This window comes from Embiotoca jacksoni, unplaced genomic scaffold, assembly GCF_022577435.1.
Source record: "Embiotoca jacksoni isolate LCO1_2020_lvr unplaced genomic scaffold, fEmbJac1.0.p SCAF_58, whole genome shotgun sequence".
NCBI classification, from domain to species: Eukaryota; Metazoa; Chordata; class Actinopteri; family Embiotocidae; genus Embiotoca; species Embiotoca jacksoni.
The window spans coordinates 815,490-827,746 of record NW_027185412.1 but is presented as its reverse complement, the minus strand read 5'-3'; the positions used below and the strand labels follow the sequence as shown (position 1 = coordinate 827,746).

The 12,257-nt window shown below is 47.6% G+C and overlaps 2 protein-coding genes across 2 annotated transcripts; one reads left to right on the top strand and one right to left on the bottom strand.

Annotated features, from left to right (window-relative positions):
• The first annotated feature begins 866 nt into the window (after positions 1-866).
• Positions 867-1,943, top strand: LOC138212606 (uro-adherence factor A-like). Its single transcript, XM_069173061.1, has one exon. It carries the CDS (start codon positions 867-869, stop codon positions 1,941-1,943), a length of 1,077 nt encoding a protein of 358 aa, XP_069029162.1.
• Positions 1,944-3,186: 1,243 nt separating this feature from the next.
• LOC138212649 (mRNA decay activator protein ZFP36L1) lies at positions 3,187-5,293 on the bottom strand. The gene is made up of 2 exons (XM_069173111.1): positions 4,924-5,293; positions 3,187-4,451 (listed from the first exon to the last, which is right to left on the bottom strand). Exons 1-2 carry the CDS (start codon positions 4,975-4,977, stop codon positions 3,279-3,281), a joined length of 1,227 nt encoding a protein of 408 aa, XP_069029212.1. The 5' UTR covers positions 4,978-5,293; the 3' UTR covers positions 3,187-3,278.
• Positions 5,294-12,257: the final 6,964 nt, after the last annotated feature.

The window sequence follows — 12,257 nt, the reverse complement described above, 5'->3', positions numbered from 1 at the left end:
CTCGGAGCGTTTTTAAAGGGACGCTCGTGGGAAACTCTTCGCGGGTCGTCCGACGGGATTTCCTGCTCGGCGTTTAGCAGTTTTCATTTTACACAGAATCACAAAAAAAAAAAAAAAAAAAAAAAAAAGCGAATACTGTCGATGTCAGCATTTCTTTTTTTTTTTTCTTTTTGTAAAATAAGAGCAGAGGAAGCGGGTCCAAAGCTTCGGCACTGAGAGGAGTTGAATTCAGCAATCATCTCTAATGTTCCCTCATATTGTGGAACATTTTCTAACCGTGTAAAACTTCTAATCCGTCTCATCTTTCAGAAAACATCATACAAATGAAGGAAAATACTTTTTGTAGCGATGAAAGTGCTGAAAAACGAGAATATAAGTTTGTGATTAGGATGCTGGGATGATGAATTACAGCATTTTATTTGGGAGAAGAGTGAACAAGAAACATACGAGTCTTAAATTAGTGAGTTTGTTTTCATGTCTTTGTATATTAATGTTGCGTTATGTGCTCAGGTTTTATCTCGTTTTAATAAGTTTCACAAAATCGAACCGAAATGATTTTACAGAAAAAACATCCTCGATTTTATGCACAAAGACACACAACTCTGAGCTCTTATTTTTCAAAGACTTTTATTTTGAAATAAGGATGAACATATATATTAAGATAAAGACCTCGGATATCAACATAACCCACGGAATGTAAACAATAGATGCACTTAAATTATGAAAAAAACCAACAAAAAACATTATCAAAAAACACAATATAGGTTTTTGCTTTGAAAAACTAAAAATAAATAAAAGTTTAAGTTAACAAAAGTTACAAAAAACAGCAAGTCGAGTCAGCGGTAGAAGAAACGTCTCTGGGCTCGATGGAGCAGGTGGAGTCAGCGGTAGAAGAAACGTCTCTGGGCTCGATGGAGCAGGTGGAGTCAGCGGTAGAAGAAACGTCTCTGGGCTCGATGGAGCAGGTGGAGTCAGCGGTAGAAGAAACGTCTCTGGGCTCGATGGAGCAGGTGGAGTCAGCGGTAGAAGAAACGTCTCTGGGCTCGATGGAGCAGGTGGAGTCAGCGGTAGAAGAAACGTCTCTGGGCTCGATGGAGCAGGTGGAGTCAGCGGTAGAAGAAACGTCTCTGGGCTCGATGGAGCAGGTGGAGTCAGCGGTAGAAGAAACGTCTCTGGGCTCGATGGAGCAGGTGGAGTCAGCGGTAGAAGAAACGTCTCTGGACTCGATGGAGCAGGTGGAGTCAGCGGTAGAAGAAACGTCTCTGGGCTCGATGGAGCAGGTGGAGTCAGCGGTAGAAGAAACGTCTCTGGGCTTGATGGAGCAGGTGGAGTCAGCGGTAGAAGAAACGTCTCTGGGCTCGATGGAGCAGGTGGAGTCAGCGGTAGAAGAAACGTCTCTGGACTCGATGGAGCAGGTGGAGTCAGCGGTAGAAGAAACGTCTCTGGGCTCGATGGAGCAGGTGGAGTCAGCGGTAGAAGAAACGTCTCTGGGCTCGATGGAGCAGGTGGAGTCAGCGGTAGAAGAAACGTCTCTGGGCTTGATGGAGCAGGTGGAGTCAGCGGTAGAAGAAACGTCTCTGGGCTCGATGGAGCAGGTGGAGTCAGCGGTAGAAGAAACGTCTCTGGGCTTGATGGAGCAGGTGGAGTCAGCGGTAGAAGAAACGTCTCTGGGCTCGATGGAGCAGGTGGAGTCAGCGGTAGAAGAAACGTCTCTGGGCTCGATGGAGCAGGTGGAGTCAGCGGTAGAAGAAACGTCTCTGGGCTCGATGGAGCAGGTGGAGTCAGCGGTAGAAGAAACGTCTCTGGGCTCGATGGAGCAGGTGGAGTCAGCGGTAGAAGAAACGTCTCTGGGCTTGATGGAGCAGGTGGAGTCCGTTTCACCACAAAAAGACAAAAAGAAACGGACTCGTGTGATTTCACCTGCCGCTCGGAGGGCTAGCTAGCGGGCTAGCGTGCAACCAGAGGTGGACCTACGGAACAAATTGTCATGAGGCAACTCTGACGGATAAAATCAGCTATAAAACAACAACAACAACAACAACAACAACAACAACGAAGGTCATTCAAACACTTTTTCCAAAACATGACAATGGATTTCCCTCCGACGGTCTGACGTCACGGAGGTCGTGGACGCCGGCGGCCGTTTCTTTTTTATTCCAGTCAGGAGGTCGTGAGGCGTCACGGAGAGGAGAGCCGACTCCTGATTCCAGCCGGGCCGATCAGCCAGGAAGGCAACATCGACACCGAATGCCAAAACATCTCGTTTATTTAGTTCCTCTCCTCTCCGACGAGCACTTCTTAAAGCTAACGAATAGCATAAAAAAACCAGCGAGCGGACGGCGTTGACGCGTCAAGTAAAGCGTAATTTCTGCGGCGTCATAAAAGAAAAAGAAAAAAAAGCACAAACACAATCGAAAAGCAAACAAAAGGCAATAAATAAAAAAAGTTCAGCTATAATAACAATTCTCATCACTGTGAAAGCTGTCACGGCTAAGGCTAGGTGTTAGCACTACGAGTCGGTTAGGCTACGGTCAACTTTGGTAACGAGGGAGTCTGATGGTCGCCGGCGCCGGAACACCAAAATACAATCACGTGTCCGCAGACGCACGGCGTCCAGCTACCGTTCGACCCTCTCGCACTGGACGAGACGCCGCTTTCAGACGGTCCGGAGCCCGAAGCGGTCCTGAGCGGTCCGGAGCGGTCCTGAGCGGTCCGGAGCGGTCCGGAGCCCGAAGCGGTCCGAAGCGGTCCGGAGCGGTCCGGAGCGGTCCGGAGGACTCAGAAGAAACAACATGTGATGTTTGAAGAAACACGAGGCAGACACACGAATGTTCAAAATCCTCCTTCGGGCTTCAGGAAGTTGTCAGAACGCAGCGTGGAGACGAGGGACGCCGAGCTCAGCGAGGACTCTTCACGTCGCTCTCTACGAACGGTATACAACAGTATACAGCAGTAATACACACAACAACAAGTCAACAAAGTTCATGGAAACAAAAACAAAAGAGAAGTCGGATAAAACTGGACGAACACTGAGCAGCGCTACAGCTGCTTGGATGAGAAATGCAATATGCACAAAGATAGGTCCGTTCACCGGAGGGAACCGAAGACCGAACACTCGGGACTCTTCGCAACTCTGAAATTGGACTCAAAATGTTGTTTAAAACCCTGATGGGGGGAGGTGGGGGGAGGTGGGGTTCTCCTCCGATCCGGTCACGGAGAGTTCAGACAGCGAGGTCGTGTTTCCCCGACGACGTCCGGCCCGACAGTCAAACCCGTCCCTACTCGTCTGAGACAGACATGCGGCTGAAGATGGGCAGCCGGCGGCCCTCGAAGCTCGGCGACTCCGTGCCGCTGGAGGAGGAGCTGAGGGAGCAGGAGGACGTGTAGCCCTCCTCCGAGAGGGAGTCGGCCGAGGAGCAGCGCCGGAGGCCCGGCCGGCCGCCGAGGGACGGCGGCGGCTGCTGGGGGAGGCGGTACGGGAGGCGTTTGGAGGCGAACGTGGAGACGGGACACCCGCGGCCGACCGAGTCGCTCACGGCGAAGAAGCGCAGAGACGAATCGCCGCCGTCGCCGAGGCCGGAGAACGGGTAGGAGCGGCGCTTCGGGGCCCCCGGCTCAGGGAACAGAGGGGAGAGGAGCTCCGGGCTCCCCGTGGACGACGGGGGAGGGGAGATGGAGGAGGCCCGGGCGAAGAGGAGCGAGGAAGACTGCGACTCCTCCACCGACTGGAAGGTCTGCGGAGACGAGGAGAAGCCGGCGAAGCTGAAGCTGTGGCGCAGCAGAGGAGGCCTCAGCTTGGGCTTCTGAGGAGGCGCGGCGGCGTCGCCGGCCAGGATCTCGTCGGCGTTGTGGATGAAGTGGCAGCGCGCTCCGTACGGGCAGAAGCCGACGGTGTGGAAGGTGCGGCACGGCTCCGTCTTGTACTTGGGGTGCCGGCTGAGGCCTCTCAGCTCGTCCAGGCCGTGAGCGAACTGGCACTTGGCGCCGTACTTGCAGACGCCGCTCTCCTCGTAGGTGCGGCAGAGTTCGGTCTTGTAGCGGGTGGAGATGTGAGGCGGCTGAGCCGAGGGCCTGGCGGCGGCGGCGGAGGACAGAGAGGTGTTGCTGAGGCAGAGGCCCGGCGGAGGGAGCAGCGTCGGAGACGACGCCGGAGACATCTTGTCCTCTCGGCCGCCGACGTTGCCCTCGATCATGCTGACGGAGCGGTCGACCCTGAAGGGGATGTGGCTGAGCGAGGAGCGGGGCAGCTGGCCGCTCCACCGCTGGCCGGAGGCCGCGGTCATTCCCCAGCGGGCCGCCTCGGGCGCCTCGGAGCCGCCGCTGTTGAACTTGGAGTTGGGCAGGGTGACGGGGCAGAGCGAGTGGCGGCGCTGGAAGCCGAGGACTCTCTGACCGTGCTGCTGCCGCTGCGAGCCGGTCGGGCCGTCTGTCGCCTCCAGGCTGCGGAAATTCTGTCACACAAAAGGAGAACGGAGAAGAATAGATGTGAGCCTTCTACATTCCTGGAGCGAGATGGAAACCAAGTCAAGCTGACAGGATCTGAGATCCGCTGGAGACCGCTTCATCGTAAAACGTACAACTTCACACTTTGTTCAAAATTCTTAACACTTTATTATCGTTATTATTTAAATGCTTGAGCCCCAAAAAAACGTCCAAAGAACCCCAAAACCATCAATACTCAATAAAAGAAACTTCTTTTCTTCAGAAAACAAGACTTTAAAAAGTTGGAAACAGAATTTCAAGATGGAATTCAAAAAATACAAAAGATTTTCTCCACAAAAAAATTGAACTGAAATTAATTTGAAAGACATTCAAAGAAAAGTTTTGTATCATTTCATCACTTTTTCTCGTAACGTTTGACTCTTAAATGAAAGTTATAGTCGACATGTCCGAAAAGTTCAAACCGCCGTCTGCGTTTCTCACCTTGCAGAACTCCTCATCCAGTTCCAGGAACGGCGTCAGAAAGTTGGAGGGCATGATGAGCTCCGCCGTGCTCAGGAGGAGCTGGTTGTCTGATCCCACAGTGGAGGAGGTCTGGTGGGGTGGAGGAGGTCTGGTGGGGTGGAGGAGGTCTGGTGGGGTGGAGGAGGTCTGGTGGGGGGGCGAAACGTCAGCGGGCCCCGAGGAGACGGTGGAGGGACGTGGAGAGAAAAACCCTCAGAGATCAGTTTGTTTCTGGGAAGCTGCTCGTTCACGGAGTCAGAAGTTTGTTCTGGAGAAGGAAGGGAAGTCGAAGCCGGTCCGTCGTGGAGGAGACGGGGAGTTGGAGGAAAGTTCCTCGACCATCTGCTGGAATCTGTTTAAATAGTTGGGGAAACCCCCTCCCCCCCACAGCCCTCCCGCCCATGTGGTCAGGGGGCAGGGCGGGGTGTGTGTGTGTTAATGTGCGTTAATGTGTGTGTTGGGGTCCTGCATTGTAATAGTGGCTGGGGGGCAGGGTGGGTGCAGGACGAGGAGGAGGGAGCTGAATGAAGCTACTTTTCTCCCCATTCATTACCAAATCCTTAAAGGAGCATTCTTCTTCTTTTTCTCTTTAACGGGGCCGTCTCGCTGTTTAGGAGTTCATGATAAGAGTTAAAAAAAAACACACACATTTACTGAGATGAGGATATTTCAAATCAAGAGAATTTTTTTATTCAACCCACATTTCAGGCTGAAAATGGAAGAAAAGAATGGAGCAACATACTTTTTTTTACTTTTGCATAAACAACAAAGCGAAAACAGTTGATATATATTTTTCAAAATGTATTTTCTCATCAAAGGAGGTTTATTGTTTTTTTTTTTTAAACTTTTTAATAGTTAAAACATTTTTTTTTTTACTTTAGAGCCATAAAAGTTGAAAAAGTCAGATCTCTTAAACGTTTGAGAACAACAACAACAAAAAAATTCTAATTGGACACAATCGAGATTTCTGCAGTAAAAACCTTCAGCTGCTAAGTGAAAAAGTACATGTTCAATTCAGTCTTTTTACTTTAGTGACACACTTAAGAAATGTTACTGTGGTCTCGGTGTCACGTTATCTCATGAATGATGGACGCATCTCAAACTGACCCAGAATTCAAGTCAGTTTGGTTTTAGTGCAACACGGTCCCAGAAGGCCTCCAGGTCCTGAACACCAACACGGACCTGGTTCCATGAAACAAGAGCCTCCTATTCTACTTTTGGAAAACTCCAGGAATCATAAGTGAAGCTGCGCTCTGAGAGCAAAGCGCTCTAGTTGGGATAATACGAGGTCTTAAAGTTAAGATGGGGGCTTTGTTATTGTACGTCAGGAGAAGGACTTTAAATGCTATTCTGGATTTTTACAAGGAGCCAACGAAGAGAAGCTAATATGGGAGAAATATGATCTCTCGTTAAATCCCATCAGTGGTCTCGCTGCAGCTTTCTGGAGCAACCGGAGGCTTTTCAGAGAGTTGTTGGAACATCCTGATAAAAACAAAGCAATAGCAGGGGGGTGAGTTGGCCTTTGTTCAAGGTCTTTGCATGGAGAGCTCGTCTTGCACACGTCTATCCAAAGATATGTTGACTGAAAGCTGCAGAATGCCTGCAGGTGTAAATGGAGTGTGAATGAGTGAGAGCAACCCGCCCACTTTTGTGAGCCGAGTTTTAGGTTTTCAAGGATCAGTCGAACATGCCTCCGAGGCAGAAGTGATGTCACTAGTTGAAATAAAGACAATTAAGATACTCTGGAAAAACTAAAAAAGATAGTGATGAGAGCTGCTGGTATTACGGAGGTTGTTGTCCTAATTATTTGACACGACTTCACTGCAACCGTTACATTTCATGTTCGTGGCCTCACACGGCCTCATGAGAGATAAGAAGCTGCTTTCAGACGCCGGCCGGCCGGCGGAGTTCTGGCCGCTCCTTCAGCAGCAACGCTCACGTCGTCATTTCAAAGCTCGATGAGGTGCTTCAGCTGGCACACGGAGAAGTACCTCACATCAACATCTCTGTTCGCATGGGTCACCCACATGATTACATGTGAAACCCGTGTGATCACATGTGAAACTCGTGATTACATGTGAAACCTGTGATTACATGTGAAACTCGTGATTACATGTGAAACTCGTGATTACTTGTGAAACTCATGTTTACATGTGAAACCCGTGTTTACATGTGAAACCCGTGTGATTACATGTGAAACCTGTGTGATTACATGTGAAACCCGTGTGTTTACATGTGAAACTTGTGTTTACATGTGAAACCCGTGACATTAAATGTGAAACCTGTGTGATTACATGTGAAACCTGTATGATTACATATGAAACTCGTGTTTACATGTGAAACCCGTGTGATTATGTGAAACTCGTGATTACATGTGAAACCCGTGTTTACATGTGAAACCTGTGTGTTTACATGTGAAACTCTTTTGTTTACATGTGAAACCTGTGATTACATGTGAAACTCATGATTACATGTGGAACCCGTCTCATTACATGTGAAACCCGTGATTACATGTGAAACTCGTTTGTTTACATGTGAAACCTGTGTGATTACATGTGAAACCCGTGTGATTACATGTGAAACTCGTGATTACATGTGAAACTCGTGTGTTTACATGTGAAACTTGTGTGATTACATGTGACATCCATGTTGGACGTCTCCAGTCCAACAAGTGTGTGTTTGCAGTGTGTGTGTGTGTGTGTGTGTGTGTGTGTGTGTGTGTGTGTGTTTGCAGTGTGTGTGTGTGTGTGTGTGTGTGTGTGTGTGTGTGTGTGTGTGTGTGTGTGTGTGTGTGTGTGTGTGTGTGTGTGTGTGTGTGTGTGTGTCTGGATTGGCGGTGGCAGAGAAAAGGTGTGATATGATTTTCTTTTTTTAAACAGGTTTTTGAACAACGGCTCCAGAGACACGCTGGTTGTGTTGCTGGTTGCTCACGTGAAAACAGGAAGTTAAGTAACAAACCAAAAAAAAAAAGAGACACAAATACAAATCAGAGAGAATCACAATACGTACAAACGGGTGCGTTTGTTGTTTGTGATTGACGCACAACAGTTGTGATTATTTCCAGCTGTTTTGCCTCGACTGATGTTTAAAACAGGAAGTGTGAAGTCATTATAAGACAAACTGTAAAACACACAGCAGTCTTATCACAGCGCCTTACTGCCACCGTACGTTACTGCGGTGTGTGTGTGTGTGTGTGTGTGTGTGTGTGTGTGTGTGTGTGTGTGTGTGTGTGTGTGTGTGTGTGTGTTCAGGGTGGAAAACTGTAATCCAGTGTGGTTTCCCTGTCTGTGGCCAGTTGCCATGGTAACACACTGACTGTCGTTATGCTTTTTAAATTTTTTTTATTGTTGTGGTCTGTCCTCCTGAGTGACACAGCAACTGAACCTCGTCTTACATAAACACCGTAACTGTCTGTCTGTGTGTGTGTGTGTGTGTGTGTGTGTGTGTGTGTGTGTGTGTGTTTGTGTGTGTGTGTGTGTGTGTGTGTGTGTGTGTGTGTGTGTGTTTGTGTGTGTGTGTGTGTTTGTGTGTGTGTGTGTGTGTGTGTGTGTGTGTGTGTGTGTGTGTGTGTGTGTGTGTGTGTGTGTGAGGAGGGCAGTATGAGACTGTGTGTGTGTGTGCGGGTGGGGGGATGGGTGGAGGAGGGGGAGGGGGGGTTTGCATCACAGCCACAGCTCAGGTGTTCTTCATCTAACTTCAGTCACTTATTGATCTCAGTGGAAATATCAAGCAAAAATGTGACTTGTTATTTTCTCTATTTCTTGAGCTGAAAACAGGAAAACAAACGTCACATTTTTGTGAATACAGAAAAACAAAAGTAAATATTTACTCTTTGGTGTTTTGTTTAGCAGATGAAAGTGAAACCATCCACAGACCATCTCCCTGCAGAAGGAGCTGCTCCGGTAGTGCTGCTATTTAAAACCCCCAAAAAGGTTTACAACGTTTCAACTGAAGCTTTTGTGCTGAAAATATTGCAGCAGAATTTTTCCTGTATTTTGGGGCTGTTAAGTTACAGATGATTAAAATGTGGATCAACTCATCGGCTGCGACGCTGGTTGTATATTAACATCACGTCTCCCTCGCTGTGTCGGTTAGCGGTGGTTTGGGTGGAGACGAGGGAGGGGCGGCTTCACAGCGGCTGTTAAGTTTTACGGTTCGCGGTCTGGTTTACGACAGACACAAACATGGGAAGTAACACTTGTCAGTCAACATGGCCGACACGTCGAGCGTTGGGATCTCACGCAGGGAGTGTGTCTGTTCGTCTGGAGGGTGGAGACGACGGCAAACTATTATCTTTCAAAACATTCAAATTTCATTCGGCACTTACGAAAAAATAGGAAAGATGCAGAAGGGGAAAAAAGCGTAAAGTAAAGGTCTGCAACAAAGCATTGCATGGATTTCTGTTCTGCAGAGTCTCACACACACACACACACACACACACACACACACACACACACACACACACACACACACACACACACACACACACACACACACACACACACACACACACACACAGCGTGGTGGTTGGGCCTCTGTCTGAGCCCGTCTTGGCCTCTTTGTTGGGGCCAGCATGACAACAGCTCCATTGTCCTCCATATGTTCCCGTAGACGGGACAGCGAGGCGTTCTGGACGACACCAGCAGCACCTCATCCAACCGTCCCGCTGCAGCCACAGATCGTCCCGAGGACACGTTTAATACGGAGCTCCTGCTGCACAACTCTGCAGTTCAACAGTTGGTCGTTGAAAGTTGGTCATTTGAGGAATCTACAGGTTTGAATATTTCTGCTGTGGAGAAGAATCATGAATCATGAATCATGAATCATCCACATCGCACTGTTCAGCCCGTTTTATCTTCCTTCCTCATGTTTCCTTCATTTCTGTGCTTCTATTGCAGGTAAACGTCAACGTGGATTTTTTAAATTTTGTTTTGTACTTTTCAGTAAGCCTGCTGTGAATCGTCCACTTTCATGTAAAGTCTTTGGTTTCACGATGTCCACTTCATTAGGTCGTGTGAAGTCAACAGCAACATTGCTTTTTGCTGGTTATTCAGCTGTTTGTTTCTTTGAATGTGATCTTTTATTTCTGTGAGCACCTTATATGTAAATGTTGTGGTTCACCATGAAAGCTGATGGTTGTATATTTCCTCAATATAAAAACAAAACAATTCCCTCTTTTAACACTCACCCTAGTCTCCCCCCTGCCCGCCTATTGTCATGGATGTCGGCTCTTTCAGGTCATTTCCATTTCAGTGTGGATCTGAATGCTCATTCGGGACACAGTCGATTGTTGGAACCTGCTGTGCGTCTTTGTTTGTTTGCTCCCACTTTTCTACCTCCATAGATTTGATGTATTTTCCTCCATTAGTCCCTCCATTCATACTTTCACACATTTGAAGGCGGTTTAAAATTCGATTCCAGTCAGATTTCTGCAGATGCGTCTCAGTCTGGATTTCTTGTGTCACTCGCAACACGACAAACGATGACGACGTCATTTTCCGAGAGACAGCGTGAGCCGAATCTTTGCTACCCGGAGCCGAGCTGTCATGAGAGTGGAGGTTTTGGTGCTGTGGAGGACGACGAGAACAACAGTCCACGGACAGATGCAGAAACAGCATCACCAGCGTAACTACAAGTATCCGTTACCACAGCAACCCATTTACCCACTTAAGAGGCGCAATCAAACATAGTTTGTAAAAAAAGTCACTCAAGTAAATATTCCTCTCTCTGGAAATGACTAATTGATTAATGTCAATCAAACAGACACGCCCCCAAAAACAGGTGTTCTTGAATCTTCTTTTCTAATGAATGAGGGATTATTTTCAGATGGACCTCCAGAAAACTAATAAGAAGGAGTGACTTTAGCTAACAACACCGAGATAACTGATGGACACATTTTATTCACTTTGGATTTGATGAGAGAAGTTGAATGGGAGTCTATGGAGCCGGAGGCTTTTTGGAGCCGACCTCTAGTGGCACTCGCTGGTATTGCAGCTTCTGAATTGTCCACTTTCATGTAATGTCCATGGTTTCCAAATCCAAATCCAATCCAGGTTCGAGATGTCAGGACACACCGAATCCGATCCGATCCGCTCGCGTGCAAATACGAAGTCTGTCTTAACGATGTGACTTGAGAAACAAATCCAACGTCTGCAGTCTGAGCAAAAGTTTTAGTTCGTTGATTTCATTTAATTTTGCAAAACAACTGCAGTTTTAGTCGACATTCCCGTCATATGCTGCTGATATACGCTGGAGACACGGGAATATTTGTCTCTTTTTTGTTCCCCTGCCCACCAGCAGCACTCTGTTAGTCCTCACGAAGCACACAGCGACTCTATCTGCTTTTTAACCTGCTGATTTATGGCTCCTTTTTCTAATGTGCCAGGAAATATTTCCAACCCTGATATGAGCGAAACAGTTTTAAACGGCTGATTAAAGTGAGAAGTTATAGAGATTAATGGTGGCTGTGGTTGAGAAATGAACACGTCGCTGAAGCTGGGGAATGAATGGTGACCCCCCCCTCCCCCCTTCCCCTCCTCCCCCCCGGCTGTTGGTGACTGTTATACAGAGGTGGATAAATCACCGTGCAGGGACCTGACTCCGGCTATGTTAAGACCTGCAGCTGAAGGAGGATATTTCACTTTGTCTTCGGGCCTCGCTACATCCATCAAACCAGCGTCCTCACTTCTAACTGTGCTGCCAGTCTTTGAAAATGTTCAAACGCTTCCTCAGATTTCTGGATTTGTCTAATATCGCTAAACAGAAAGAGAGAGAACTGTGGAAAAGGAATCCACAGTTTGAAGCTTTTTCTGCAACAATGCTGCCGAGGTTAACGGTTTAAAAGATCAGCGATCTCACCCACTTTTACTATATTTACATTTCTTGTTTATTTCAGAAACATTCATTCAAAGCAGTTTGAATGGTAAAGGCTAAGAGAGAAACCTAAGACGTCTGTACTGCTTCAGCAAACCAGAAATAAAATTTTTTTAGCCAAATGTTTCCCAAAACATGACAGCTTGAAAACTCAATAAATGTTGTCAATTCATTTATCTGAAGTTTTGGCCCTTTTGGAATTCGAATGTGAAGTTCCCCAAATAGAAACGTCCTTATGGAGGTTTGACCTGGTAAAAATCACAGGAAGTCCTTATTGGGTGTGTCCAGTCATTCTGGAAGAAAGAACAAAAAAACCCTGAAGCTGAATCATCTAAAAAAATGACCCTCCAGACATCCTTTTTCTCAGCAACATTTCCCAGCTCCTCCAGAGGTGTTTCCAGACCAGAAACTGCACCACAGGCCTGTCAATCAAACAGACA